Raw genomic sequence first — 14,179 nt, 5'->3', positions numbered from 1 at the left:
AGACACCCAAATAATTTTTTAACATGAACATCCACCACAGCGACTCCCCCACATTCCTCACTGTGATAAGACTGGATAGACTGGGCTTGTACTCGCTGGAATTTAGAAGACTGAGGGGGGATCTTATAGAAACATATAAAATTCTTAAGGGGTTGGAGAGGCTAGATGCGGGAAGATTGTTCCCGATGTTGGGGGAGTCCAGAACCAGGGGGTCACAGCTTAAGGATAAGGGGGAAGTCTTTTAGGACCGAGATGAGAAAACATTTCTTCACACAGAGAGTGGTGAGTCTGTGGAATTCTCTGCCACAGAAGGTAGTTGAGGCCAGTTCATTGGCTATATTTAAGAGGGAGTTAGATGTGGCCCTTTTTGCTAAAGGTATCAGGGGGTATGGAGAGAAGGCAGGTACAGGCTACTGAGCTGGATGATCAGCCATGATCATATTGAATGGCCTACTCCCGCACCTATTTTCTATGTTTCTATGTTTCTATGTGATGGAAGGCAAAAAAAGTTCAATCTTCTTCCCTTCTTTGTTCTCCTGCGGTTGGGGGCCACGAACCTTCCGTTGACGGGACAATCATGGCTCCCGTAGCCGGCGATCGGGCCCTCCGCGTCGGGGTGATCAAGCTCCTGCATCGGGGGGGATCTCAGCTCCCCCGCGCCGGGCGATTGGACCCCAGGTCGAAGCTAGTCGAACCTTCAGCGACTTTGGAACTTCCAGACATAGAGAACGATACATACTACAGAAAGGAACTTGTTGTTCACTTCGGCCACCTCTTCCTGGTGATTGCCAAATAAATTGTTTAAATGAGGTGTTGCATTTTGGGACGTCTAACAAGGGCAGGACCTACACAGTGAATGGTAGACCTCTGGGGAGTGTTGTAGAGCAGAGGGATCTAAGAGTGCAGGTGCATGGTTCCTTGAAGGTCAAGTTGCAGTTAGATGAGGTGGTCAAAAAGGCTTTTAGAACAACGGCCTTCATCAGTCAGAGTATTGAGTATAAAAGGTGGGAGGTCATGTTGCAGTTGTATATGACGTTTGGTGAGACCGTATTTAGAGTATTGTGTTCAGTTCTGCGAACCATGTTATAGGAAAGATATTGTCAAGCTTGAAAGGGTTCAGAGAAGATTTACGGGGATATTGCCAGGACTAGTGGGTCTGAGCAGGGCCGTCTTAACGCATGGGCCTGATGGGCACTTGCCCGGGGCCCCACGAGCATAGGGGCCCCATGCTGATCTGTGTATGTTAAGTGACTTGCAATAAATAAATACTACTTTAAAAATGTAGGTTCAATAAGTGATTTTTTCGCAACATTTTCGGTCACTAAGTGCTTCTCACAGCGATCTGTAAGTGCTTTTCGCAACAATGTAGCACCCTAAGTCCATCGCTAAGTGCTTTTCGGTAAGTGCTTTTCGCGGGCACGACAGGGTGGGGCTGGTAGGGAAAGGGGGGTGGGGGAGAGTAACGGTAGGGGCCCCAGTACACTGCTTTGCCCGGGGGCCCATAATGCTGTAAAAACGGCCCTGAGTCTGAGCTATAGGGAGAAGTTGAGTAGGCTGAGTCTCTATTCCTTGGAGCACAGGAGGATGAGGGGTGATCTTATCGAGGTGTATAAAATTGTGAGAGGAATAAATCGGGTAGATGCACAGAATCTCTTGCCCAGAGTGGGGGAATCGAGGACCAGAGGACATAGGTGCATGGTGAAGTGGAAAAGATTTAATAGCAATCTAAGGGGTAACTTTTTCACACAAAGGGTGGTGGGTGTATGGAACAAGCTGCCAGAGGAGGTAGTTGAGGCTGGGACTATCGAGGGATGCCGATTTGTACTATGGACTAGGCATTCACAAAACGTCTTGTGTTCTTGGACACAGCAGTTGGCATCTGAAGCTGCGATGCACTGGATAGGATGCGTTCTATGGTGCATATGTTGAAATTGGATAGTGTCTTTGGAAACATGTCAAATTTCCTTAGCCTTCTGAGAAAGTGGAGGCATCGGTGAGCTTTCCTCTCCATAGTGTCAATGTGGTTGGACCAGGACAAATTGTTGGTGATAGTTATATCTTGAAACTTGAAGCTCACAACCATCTCCACTTGAGCACCATTGATACAGACTGGGGCATGTACTTCACCCCACTTCCGGAAGTCGATGACCAGCTCCTTCATTTTGCTGACATTGAGGGAGAGGTATCACAAAAAGCTGGAGTAACTCAGCGGGTCAGGCAGCATCTCAGGAGTGAAGGAATGGGTGACGTTTCGGGTCGAGACACCTTCTTCAGACTGATGTCAGAGGAGGGGGCGGGGCAAAGAAAGGACGTAATTGGAGACAGGAAGACAGTGGGAGAGCTGGGGGTGAGGGAGAGGTGATTGTCTTGACACCATGCGAGTTAGCTCTCTATCTCCTTTCTGTACTCTGGTTTGTCATTGTTTGAAACCTGGCCCACAATACAGGTGTCATCTACAAAGAGGGTATCGGGAATAGAGTAAGGGGATGATAATGCACTGATGGGGGGGGGGGGGGGGTGGGCACAGATTGGTAGGCACTAGTAGGTGATTCTTCGAAATGATCAACTCAATTCATCAAATCATTCAGTGTAAAACAAATAAAGCAGGAATTTCACTCTCTCTCTCTCTCTCTCTCTCTTCCCTCTCTCTACTCACGTGATAAATCACTGGAAAGGATTTCTCACCCTTCTGGTTTTCTCCGTCTTACCTACCAGATTACCACTCATGGGTGAAAATCCTCCCTCCACCAACTACTCCACTGAAAATTAGTGCTCAACCATTGGAAAGACAGGAAGACTAATAATGGCGACAGGCAGAAATACGAGAAGCCATTCATAAAATGCTGGAGTAACTCAGCAGGTCAGGCAGCATCTCAGGAGAGAAGGAATGGTGACGTTTCGGGTCGAGACCCTTCATTAGATATCATCCTTTTTGCTGTTCAAAACAATTGTTGTATTTAGAATTAATACTCATTTGGGTCCCACATAAAATGTTGAAATTACTCAAAAAATCATTTGAAACTGCATAAAGTTTAAACCCAGAAACATGCATTAAAATGGGTCCCACCAGAACCACACTTAATTCAGAGGCAGATATACAGAAGGAGTTAAGTTCTTGAAAGCGAACTCTGCCTGCAGCCAGACAGCAATAACACACTGAATATCTGCCATGGAGAACAGAGAGGTAACGAGGTAGTGGGAGAGCATTCCCAGATTCACTGATGATACACTGATGCGTGTCACCAGATGATACACCTGGCACTGGTGAGCTACTGTCTGGTATGAGGTAGAGGGAATCTAGGATGGGAGTTCTCTAGAGGGTAGAGCCACACATCTGTACTGCCTCAGAGGTTCTAGCTGAGGACCAAGACAGGGATAGTGTCAAGACCAAGCTGCTGTGAATACATGACAACATGGTTAGCAATCAATCAGGCCTGCCTTGTAGAATGCAGGAGATGACAAAGAGTATGGAGGACTCCATCTTCTCATTCTAGCAGGAGATTATGTGAGGCCAGAAAACCACAACCTCCACTCATTTTGCTCCTGAATTTCAATGACAAATCCATCGTAATGCCTACACATTCAAGTGACAGCTGCTGTGGAGGCATATAAAAGCTTGCCAGTTTCTATGTCGTCTCATTGTGAATTCACCTAAAGGTCAGGTTTCTGCCACTTGAGATTAGCTTCTAAAGCCAACGACAATATAGAATCCCGGAGCAGCTTGATTTAGTAAAGCAGAGAATGGGCATTCATGAACAAATCCATATTTTCACTAAGTAGTTAGATGAAAGTCGGCATGACTCTGACGACTATTACAAACTTTAACAGATGCATGGTAGAAAGCATACTGTTAAGCTGCATCGCAGCCTGGTTTGGGAACAAGGAACTGCAGATGTTGGCTTTTAAAAAAAGACAAAGTGCAGGAGTAACTCAGTGGGTCGTATCACTGGAGAACATGGATAAGTAATTTATTAATGGATTTTATTTGCTTTTTTCCCCAATTTATTTCAACCTACCTCCTGCTGTTTCTGAAGTCTCTCAATAGCATTCTTCTCTCGTGCAATCAATGTTTCAGCTTTCAACTGGTACATTTTATCTAATTTCAATCTGTGGTCTTCTCTTTCTTTCCTTGACCGCTCTTTCTCCTGAATCTGAATTTTAGCTAATTCCACGTCCTTAAAATGCTGCACCTACAATGAACAAACAAACTGGGTAAGTTTCTTAAATGAATTCTTAAGATAATGCAAATATCATGTCGATAATAATACGGTTTAACTGGCTTTGTACCATAACTAATAATGGTTAAGATTGAAAGCTCTGCAGAAAAACATGAGATCTGCAAGAGAGAAGAGAAATTGTTGTCAATAGCAGAACATACTAGGTGTTTGGGAGAATATCCAACCAACATGACCAAAAGCACTAACATGTCGTTTTTAACAGTCGTAAAGGATCAGGGAAGGGGATACAGGTCTGTGGAACACTGAACAGGGAATTTCCAGGAAGACTGGGAATAAACATGAATTAACAAAACAGATTAAGACAAAAGTTTAAATCTGGAAGAAATGTAGTTAGACTGGGATTTAAGAATACTCGGAATGCAGCCGGAAGAATGAGATCAATGAGAGGGTAGGTACCTAGTCGTGCAAGAAGTCTGGAAGTTGTGAACCAAATCAGACTTGAGGAGGGAGCTTTGTATCAAGGCAAGACAAAGTCGAGCAGAATGTTGAAAAAAGTTTGAGAAAAATGAGGTGCAAAAAGGTGAAAAAATATACTGATCGTTTTTCAGTTCCTCAGGCCCAATACCAGGTACCCACACCTACCTTGCCCCATCCCACCCACTGTAAATGGTTCGATTGTAATCATGTATTATCTTTCTGCTGACTGGTTAGCACGCAACAAAAGCTATTCACTGTACCTCGGTACACGTGACAATAAACTAAACCAAACTCCAATCACTACCCAATTTGCAAATATCTATGCCCGTCTTCAGACATAAATGTCTCATTTTAGTGATATAGCATTATTGAAATACAACGAAGAATGAATGAGAGCCAGTCCAAAAAGCATTACTAACTCAGTTATCATATTGGCATTACGATGGTGTCACAAGCTGGAGGTGAGAAAATGCAACTATACTGCAATCCAGTTGCAACAAATTTCAGCTCTCATATTAACTAATATTACAATGGATATTGATAATGTTGGAACTGTGCTCCATTTGACACTATTAGTATGGTGGAGACAAAAATCTCTCTACTGAAAAATGCTTCCGTTCAAATAGTGCAGTGAAGAAATGGCAACATCGCTCTCCTTAAAAAAAACGCCCCACAGTTAATCTGGCCAGTTGCACATGTTAATCCTCATCATTTATTTTCCATGGCCATATTTATGTTTTGTGGCTTTGCAGAATTGCTTTGATAGTTGACTATTATCAAACTGTTTTCAAATGCCTCTGATATCCAGAGACTTTTAAAAACGATATATTAAAAGCATAAAATTGTATAAAGTTATAACTTAATTTAAACTTGCATAAATTAAATAAAGCAACAATAAACAAACCAGATACCCTTTTAAAAACTTTTAGCAGCCGCATTCAACAAATAGCAGTGCTCTACTTCCATGGTTCTCAATTCAATAAGATTGTGTTCTACTGCTGGACCTGCTGGCATGGTCAACATTGGAAAGGAAAGTCTTTTGTGCAGACAACTGATCTCCAACTTGCCTCTGGCTTCCATTTGTAGGTAGAAAAGTCAGAGACTTAAGAGGAAGACAGTTCTCTTCAGAACCTCCGGTAAATGAGAGGTATGTTTCAAGCCAATTATTTCCCCATTCCCATTAAAATTTGAAATCAAGCACTTTCTGAGGAGGCTTGTCCAACCAGCAGGCTTAACAATCAGAGGGGAGACATTTCAGAGAGGAGACCAAGGAGTAAAAGACACTAATTTTATTTAAAAACAAAACAAACAAAAAACAAATCAGATGATATAAAAGAGAAAATGCAGGAAACACCTAACAGGTCAGGCATTGTCTATGGGAGGGTAGTTAGCAAATACGATGCCAATCCACCAACTTCAATACATATTATATGGCGTCAGATCATCAGGTATCATCACCTTTGATGAAAAATTGGATGAAAAGTCAACAATCTGAAATATTATTTGTATTCTGTTTTCCATAAATACCTGCTAAGTATTTCCAGCATTTTTGTTTTATGACTGATTTTATTTAACTCTGAATATCATAGAGAATGTAGACTAAATATTGGGAAATTAAAATTAAAGCAAAAGTTGTTTGTAATGAATTTGATTTTTTTTTAAATAAACTTTTGCATCTTTTAGACGTTATCCTATAACTTGGTGACGATCTATCTTCACAGAATTAGTTCTACAGGACTAGAAGTGGTTCTGCAATAATTAGAGTCATAGAGCCATTCAGCTCAGAAGCAGGCTTTTCAAATCAATTTGCCCATGCCAAATAAGACGTCCCATCTATCCTAGTCCCACCTGCCTGCATTTGGCCCATATTCCTCTAAACCGTTCTATCCCTGTACCTGGCTAAATGTTGTTATAGTACCTGCCACAACTACCTCCTCTGGCAGCTTGTTCCATCTATGCACCACCTACTGCATAGAAAAGTTTGCCCATCAGATTCCGAGCAAATCTTTCTCCCTCACCTTAAATCACTGTTTTCTGGTTTCATGACTCCCCTACTCTGGGTAAAAGACACTGTGTATTCACCCTATCTATTCCCTCATAATCTTATGCTCCTCTATAAGATCATCCCTGAGCCTCCTGCACACAAAGGAATAAAGTCCTAGCCTGCCCAACCTCTCCCTACAGCTCAGCCTCTCGAGTCCAGCCAATATCCTTGTAAAACTTTGCACTCTTTCCAGCTTAAAAACGCCCTTCCTGCAAGGTGACTTTCCATAGTGCAACACCTTGCACTTCTCTGCAATATACTCCATTAACCATTCCTCAGCCCACTTCGCCAGCTGATTAAGATCCTGATGTCATTTCTGATAAACATCTTCGCCATCTACAATACCACCCACATTAGTGTCATCTGAAAATGTACTAATCATGCTTGTACAAACTCATTCAAATTGTTGCTATAAACCGCAAACAGCTTAATATTATCTGCCAGACACATCTCCTGCCCCCTTTATGACCTCCTGATTTTCTTCTTAAGTATGTTCTCAGTTTCCAAAATGACTCCAAGGATACACGATCCCAGCTGCCATATCTCCTCCTTTTTCATGATCCCAGCCTCAGTTTCTCTTGTCATCCAAGCTTCCTTACTCCCACCTGCCTTGCCCCACACTCTAACATGAACATGCATGTCTTGGGCTCTTGACAGCACACTTTTAAAAGCATCCCACTTTCCTGATGTTAATTTGCCCGCAAACAACCTACTCAAATCATCCTACAAATACTATCAAAATTGCCTCAATTCAGAATTTTAGCTTGTGGGCCCACATGTCTTTCTCCATAACAATTTTAAAGCAAAAAGAACAGTGGTTGCTGGTCCCAAAAGTGGTTGCTGGACACTTCAGTCACTTGGCCTTCCCACTTTTCTAAGAGTAGATCAAGCTTTGCCCACTCCCTTGTAGTCCTCTAAATATTGCCTTATGAAATTTTCTGCCTTATTCTCTCTTATTAAGTTGTTAAGAAAACATTTGCACACATCATTCAAGAAAGCTTAACATCTTCAGTTCTTTATTTACTGTGAAACTAACTTGTAAGAATTTCCAGTTCGTGTCAACCATCGATTGCATGCTGGCTGAATATACAACTTATTCACAGTGCACTCTGTACTGGGGCATGATGTCACAGACAAAGAGTAATAGTCATACAACATGAAAACAGGCCCTTCTGCCCAACTTATCCACGCTGACCAACATGTCCCATCTGCACTAGTCCCACCTGCCTGGATTTGGCCCATATCCGAAACCTATCCTATCCATGCACCTGTTCAAATGTTTTTTTAAACATTGTGATACTACCTGCCTCAACTACATCCTCCGGTAGCTCGATCCATATACCGACCACCCTTTGTGTAAAAAAAAGTTGCCCCTCAGCTTCCTATTAAATCATTTTCCCCTCACCTTAAACCTATGTCCTCTAGTTCTTAATTCCTCTACTCTGGGTAAAACACTCGGCATTTTCCCTATCCAATCCCCTCACGATCTTATCCACTATAAAATCACCCCTCATCCTCCTGGGCTCCAAGGAATGCTTCCAGTTTGCTTAACCTCTCCCTGGAGCTGAGGCAATCAAGACCTAGCAACATCCTCGTAAATCTTCTCTGCATCCTTTCCAACTTAACATCTTTCCTATAACTGGATGACCAAAACTGAACACAATACTCCAAATGTGGCCCCACCAACAATTGTAACATGATCTCCCAACTTATATACTCAATACTCTGATCGATTCTGTTTTGCCCTTCACTCTAACAGGAATATATGCATGCCTTCTACTTGTCACCACACGTTTAAAAACATCCCACTTACGTGCGTTCCTTTTCCGGTAAACAACCTTCTCCAATCAACTTGAGCAAGTTCCTGTATAATACCATCAAAGTTAGCCTTGCCCAAATTCAGAATTTTAACTCGTGGGCTAGCCCTATCTTTATCCATAACCATCTTAAAGGTAATAGAACAGTGATCGCTGATCCCAAAAGGTTCACTTCAGTCACTTGCCCTTCTCAATTTCCTAAAAGTAGATCCAGCTTTGCCTACCTCCATATATGGCCCTCTACATGCTGTCTGAGGAAACTTTCCTGAATATGTTACCTAATTCAGAAATACTACCTTATGTAATATTATAATGTGATGATGACAACAGTAGCAGATGGTGTACTACCTCTTGCTGCAGCTCTGCCTGAAGTTGTTCTTCTATCTGTTTGCGATATTTCAGTAGTTTTGTTTCCCAAAAGTCCTCTTGCATATTTGCCGGTCGATAAGTCGCATACTCTTCATCAATCATTTGAAGTTTATCAACTGTGAAAAAGAAAATGAGAAGCGAAGTGCGAAATACAGGCAAAATCAAAAAATCAGAAATGGTGGAAATTGTGCATTTACATTGTCATGGTGCAGCTGATTGGAGGTCTAAAACCAGCAGAAGTTGACAGAGGTGACAAATTATTCCAAAATGGTGCAACAGGTTTACATTTGAAATATTGCATCTCAATTTGGATTCATTAGTAAAATACAACTTTCCACTTCTGATGTTTTCTGACCACTTATAAGATCAGCAGCTGAGACATTCCTAGTCGGCCACCAGGAGAGCAGGGGAACGCCAGGATGTGATCATTCTCATCCGCTCACTGAAAACTATCTCATCACAGAATAAGCTCTCGGCCCAACTCTGCACAATTAAACTGCACGTATTGCCATAATATTTATTTTATTTAGTCTCACGCCTTCAAAAGCAAAATAGCATCAAGAGACAAGCCCACCCCTTTCCTTACCAATAGACTCCTTATACTGTGGAATACAGCTGGTCTGAACCTCTGCATCTCGATAGTCTTTTGTTAGGTGATGATCAGTCAGCTCCATCAGGAATTGAATAAGAAATCCTAACAGCAATATAAGTATTATGAACATTAAGAAACATTTTTGTTCAAATATTTCTGAAAGGACTGCTACTACTTCTTTCTAAATGTATTACTGTAGTATTTGAATCAGCTCTATTACCTTGTTGATGGTCCTTTTGATGATGTGAGATCTGAAGTTGGAAAAATAAAACATGTTATCCACAATCTGAAAAATATAACTACCAAGATTAATTTATAATATGATCGAACACACACTCACAATGGACTTGTACAGTTCTGATCTTGAGCTTATTTTCATGATATGTAGGAGATCTTTTGCTGTAAATACCTTTGGAAAAATAGAAGTGAAATTAATTTCACAAGTGCTGATAATAATATCACCAAGAATCCATAGGGAAAACACATAATGTCAATCCACCAAATTGAGGGGGGGGGGGGGAAGGAAGTGGGGAGGGGGGAGGTGGGGAGGGGGGGGGAGATGGGAGGGAGGGAGAGGAGAGGGTGCTGCACCAATGCAGGATAGGTTTGGGACCAACAGGTCCATTTGGTCTAGTATCACATAAATTGTGGATTGGTACCAAAAGATTAAAACAGATGTTTTCATTTTCATCAGCCCTATGGATTCATGTACTAAAAACGTTGAGATCTGCAGAATCTTATACGCTGGATCATAGAATTGTGCTGGGGAAGTGTAGCTCAATCACAGCAATAGGAAGGGCACTACTCCAGAAGAAGCAAGGAAATCAAATAATTTGGGGTTCCAATTCCTGATCACCATCAGCAGCTCCAATTAAAATCATGCACATAACATACACTCCAAACAAAGCCAAAATTGAAGTCATTGTGATTGTCCATTTGAAAAGAAAGAAGCACAGTACCCTAATAAATTTAAAGGCTGTTGGAACAATGCACGAACACAAGTCAGTGACTTCATGTTAGAGACAAGAAAATTCAGGGGAAGTTCACAAGTTCATAAGTGACAGGAGCAGAATTAGGCCATTCATTCAATCATGGCTGATCTATCTTTCCCTCTCAACCCCATTCTCCTGCCTTCTCCCAAGGTGGGGTGCCTAACCCCCGACATCCAACCTAATCAAGAATCTATCTATCTCTGCCGTAAAAATATCCATTGACTTGGCCTCCACAGCCTTCTGTGGCAAAGAATTTCACAGATTCACCACCCACTGACTAAAGAAATTTCTGATCATCTACTTCCTAAAGGAACATTGATTTATTCTGAGGCTATGACCTCTGGTCCTAGAATCTCCCACTAGTGGAAATATCCTCTCCTCGTCCACTCTATCCAGGCCTTTCACTATTCAATACATTTCAATGAGGTCCCCCAAATATCTTTCTACACTCCAACGAGTAGAGGCCTCACACCGCCAAAAGCTCCCATATGTTAACTCACTCATTCCTGGGATCATTCTCGTAAACTTCCTCGCGACCCTCTCCAGCATCTGCACATCCAAGTGTGCTATCTGTACTTATTACCACAGATGGTTATTAGACTGTTGACACAGCATACACTCCTAAATTGTCTGACCATTTGGAATTACTCAACCTACTTTAACATGGGCCTAATATTCACAAAACGCTGGAGTAACTCAGCAGGTCAGGCAGCATCTCAGGAGAGAAGGAATGGGTGACGTTTCGGGTCGAGACCCTTCTTCAGGCTGAAGAAGGGTCTCGACCTGAAACGTCACCCATTCCTTCTCTCCTGAGATGCTGCCTGACCTGCTGAGTTACTCCAGCATTTTGTGAATAAATACCTCCGATTTGTACCAGCATCTGCAGTTATTTTCTTATATTAACATGGGCCTAAGGTCAGATTAAAATTGTTATCAATGTATTTGTAAAACTTAACAGCAGCACATTTCATGGGGTTGTTCATTTTGTACAAGAAACACTGACAGTTTAATAGATAGGCACTGATTTCATACCAATAATCAGTTCAACTACTTGCTCCTTCAAATTGAAGTTTGCTTCCTACTAGTTTAATTTTAAAAATTAATATGAATACAATTGTGATTTACCTTCTCCTTTTCTAAGCCACATTCTGGAAAGAAGACGGACAGCGAGTACTCGTATCCTGTCCTGCTCAGGTGATCGGCTACAATGCTATTTGCTGCCATCATTAATAGAGAGTCTTCATCCGTAGAAGAATGCTGACGATGATGACCATATGAAAGTAAACGTCCATTTAAATCCGGCCGTGTTAGCTCATGAACAAGCTGATTTCGAAGCTGAGACTGGACAAGAGGAAATTTACGCGAGTGAAACTTTTGAAGAAACTTGCTGATGTGGTAAGTAGACTAATATTTCCCGTTATTTCATCCAAGACATTGCTATTTAATGCTGAATTAACGTTGGATAATGTTACAATTAGCATTCCTAGGAGATTAGTTTGTACACAGAACTATGGCGTATTAAATACATATTACACACATCAATATTTTTAACAGCAACCTAATTATAGTAACTGCAAACTAATTATAGAATTAATAAGGTTTCACAGATGTAATTAAAAATTATAGAAGTTCTGTAATAATGAATTTAAAAGATGGCATGCAAACATGAGGAAGCAGCTATTTAACACCATTTACAATCGCTGCAACTCAATTAGACGGATATTTTAAGGGATCTACAAGGATCGCAAGATAACACCATTTTGCTTCCACATCTAGTGTGGGGGTTTTACTTAGCTGTTAATATATAATTCCTGGATTTTTGTGCAATAATATTAATTTAGTTCAATGAAATGAGTACCTTTAAAGAATCTAAGACACCTCTGTTTTTGAATGTCTGATAAAGTCTTCTCCGAAGTTCTTCTGAGGAAATAGCTTGACCATTTCCAGAAGCCATTTTTAATTTTATGTATAAACTGCAATGGATTGAACAAAAAATATTTATATTACAAAATGTAAACATCAAGATCAAGAATCATGGTTAGGATATCTGAAAATAATTACATTTGTTTTGCAAAGATAAAACAGTTATACATAAATATCATCAATAAATAAACTATGTTGACGTGCAAAATAACTGGTTGAAACTAAAGATATCATAAATTCTATCATCTGCCAGGGCCAAAAAGGATTGTCTTGTGCCGATCTTCGTTGGCCGCTGCAAAGCCCGTGTACACTCCTTCACAAGCGAACATTAAATCTTTATTACCAATATTTCCTGATTTCTCCTCGTAAATATTTCCCGCTGCTCCTTCCGAAGGCCAAAGGCCACTGAGCATTCGCACGTCTCCAAACATCCAGGCAGCCCGTCAAACTCCAACCTACTTGACATGAGGCCAAGTCAGTGGATATTTTTAAGGCAGAGCTAGATAGATTTTTGATTAGTACAGGTGTCAGGGGTTATGAGGAGAAGGCAGGAGAATGGGGTTAGGAGGGAGAGATAGGTCAGCCATGATTGAATGGCGTAGACTAATTCTACTCCTGCCACCTATGACCTTATGATCTTCAAATTATTCAGAACCAAACCAAAAATCTCATAGATTTAAGAATTTGACATTTGTCAATTCCAATGTGATCCAATTTGTCTGCATTTCAATTTCAAACAATTTCAATCTGTCTTCAGATGTATCATCAATCAATAAAGTCTGTGACATACGAAATAATTGGTTGAAACTAAAGTTTTCACAAAATCTATCTGCCAGGGACAGACACACTTTGTTGCACAAGTTAATCTACAGAAAATGCTCGACCATGCACCTCTGCTCTTTAGGAATCGAGAGTGACAGTCAAATGCACCTTAACTGGAACAATGAATCTGTGACTTGCTGCAGCTTTACAGGCATATTGTAGATCGTAATTGACTAGGACTACATGTACAATCATTAATGCCAGCACACTGTTTCCCTGTTTCACACTCCCTCTTTCTCAGAACATTTCTTCAACGGTGGTGACAATTTATTTATTTTAAAAAACAGATAGAAACAGCACTGTGTCAATTCCTAGGATCCCACCCCTGGCAGAGAGGCCACCTGGCCGGCCCGCCTTGGCAGTGCCCAGACCTTCACAAGTTGGTTTCACCTTTGTTTCTCACCACCCCCCTCCCCTGCAAAAGCCCCCACCCAGTCACACCGCCCCCACCTCCCCCGGCCCGGCATTGATGCTGAGCTGAAAGGCCTCCCTGTCCCTGTAGAACTGTAGAAGATGAGGCCCCTCCAACACTCACCCCCCAGCACTCCCCCCCCCCTCTCCCTCCCTCCCCTCCTCCCTCCCCTCCAGCACTCCTCCCCCCCTTCCCTTTCCTCTCCCTCCCCCCCCTACCTCCCCCCCTCCCCCCCCCCTCTCCCCCTCCTCCCTCCCCTCCAGCACTCCTCCCCCCCTTCCCTTCTCTTTCCTCTCCCCCTCCCTCCCCCTCTCCCCCTCTCCCCCTCCCTCCCTCTCTCCCCCCTCCTCCAGCACTCACCCCGTCGTTATCGCAGCTCCGACGCTCCACCAGTAACTCCGGCAACCGCGGGACGCCGGGCGGGCTGACAGGGGTTGACGCGGGACGCCGGGCGGGCAGTTGGGCGTGACGCGAGACGCCGGGCGGGCTGTTGGGCGTGACGCGAGACGCTGGGCGGGCTGTTGGGCGTGACGCGCGACGGGCAGTTGGGCGT

The 14,179-nt window shown here is 42.4% G+C and overlaps 1 protein-coding gene across 2 annotated transcripts in view; it reads right to left on the bottom strand.

Annotated features, from left to right (window-relative positions):
• ofd1 (OFD1 centriole and centriolar satellite protein) overlaps positions 1-14,044 on the bottom strand; it is a 73,293-nt gene extending 59,249 nt beyond the window's left edge. The window contains exons 1-8 of one of the 2 annotated variants that reach the window (XM_078408977.1): positions 13,987-14,044; positions 12,328-12,442; positions 11,595-11,810; positions 9,818-9,886; positions 9,698-9,728; positions 9,472-9,579; positions 8,865-9,001; positions 4,017-4,190 (exon numbers count right to left, since the gene is read on the bottom strand). In XM_078408977.1, coding sequence (XP_078265103.1) covers positions 4,017-4,190; positions 8,865-9,001; positions 9,472-9,579; positions 9,698-9,728; positions 9,818-9,886; positions 11,595-11,810; positions 12,328-12,423 — 831 coding nt within the window. In that variant the 5' untranslated portion in view covers positions 12,424-12,442; positions 13,987-14,044. Of the gene's footprint in view, positions 1-4,016; positions 4,191-8,864; positions 9,002-9,471; positions 9,580-9,697; positions 9,729-9,817; positions 9,887-11,594; positions 11,811-12,327; positions 12,443-13,322; positions 13,581-13,986 lie in introns of those variants that run through there. The other variant, XM_078408976.1, reaches the window with a different exon arrangement.
• Positions 14,045-14,179: the final 135 nt, after the last annotated feature.

This window comes from Rhinoraja longicauda, chromosome 12 (assembly GCF_053455715.1).
Source record: "Rhinoraja longicauda isolate Sanriku21f chromosome 12, sRhiLon1.1, whole genome shotgun sequence".
NCBI classification, from domain to species: Eukaryota; Metazoa; Chordata; class Chondrichthyes; order Rajiformes; family Arhynchobatidae; genus Rhinoraja; species Rhinoraja longicauda.
Note: the sequence above shows the minus strand (reverse complement) of the source record. Positions and strands in the feature narration are given on the sequence as shown.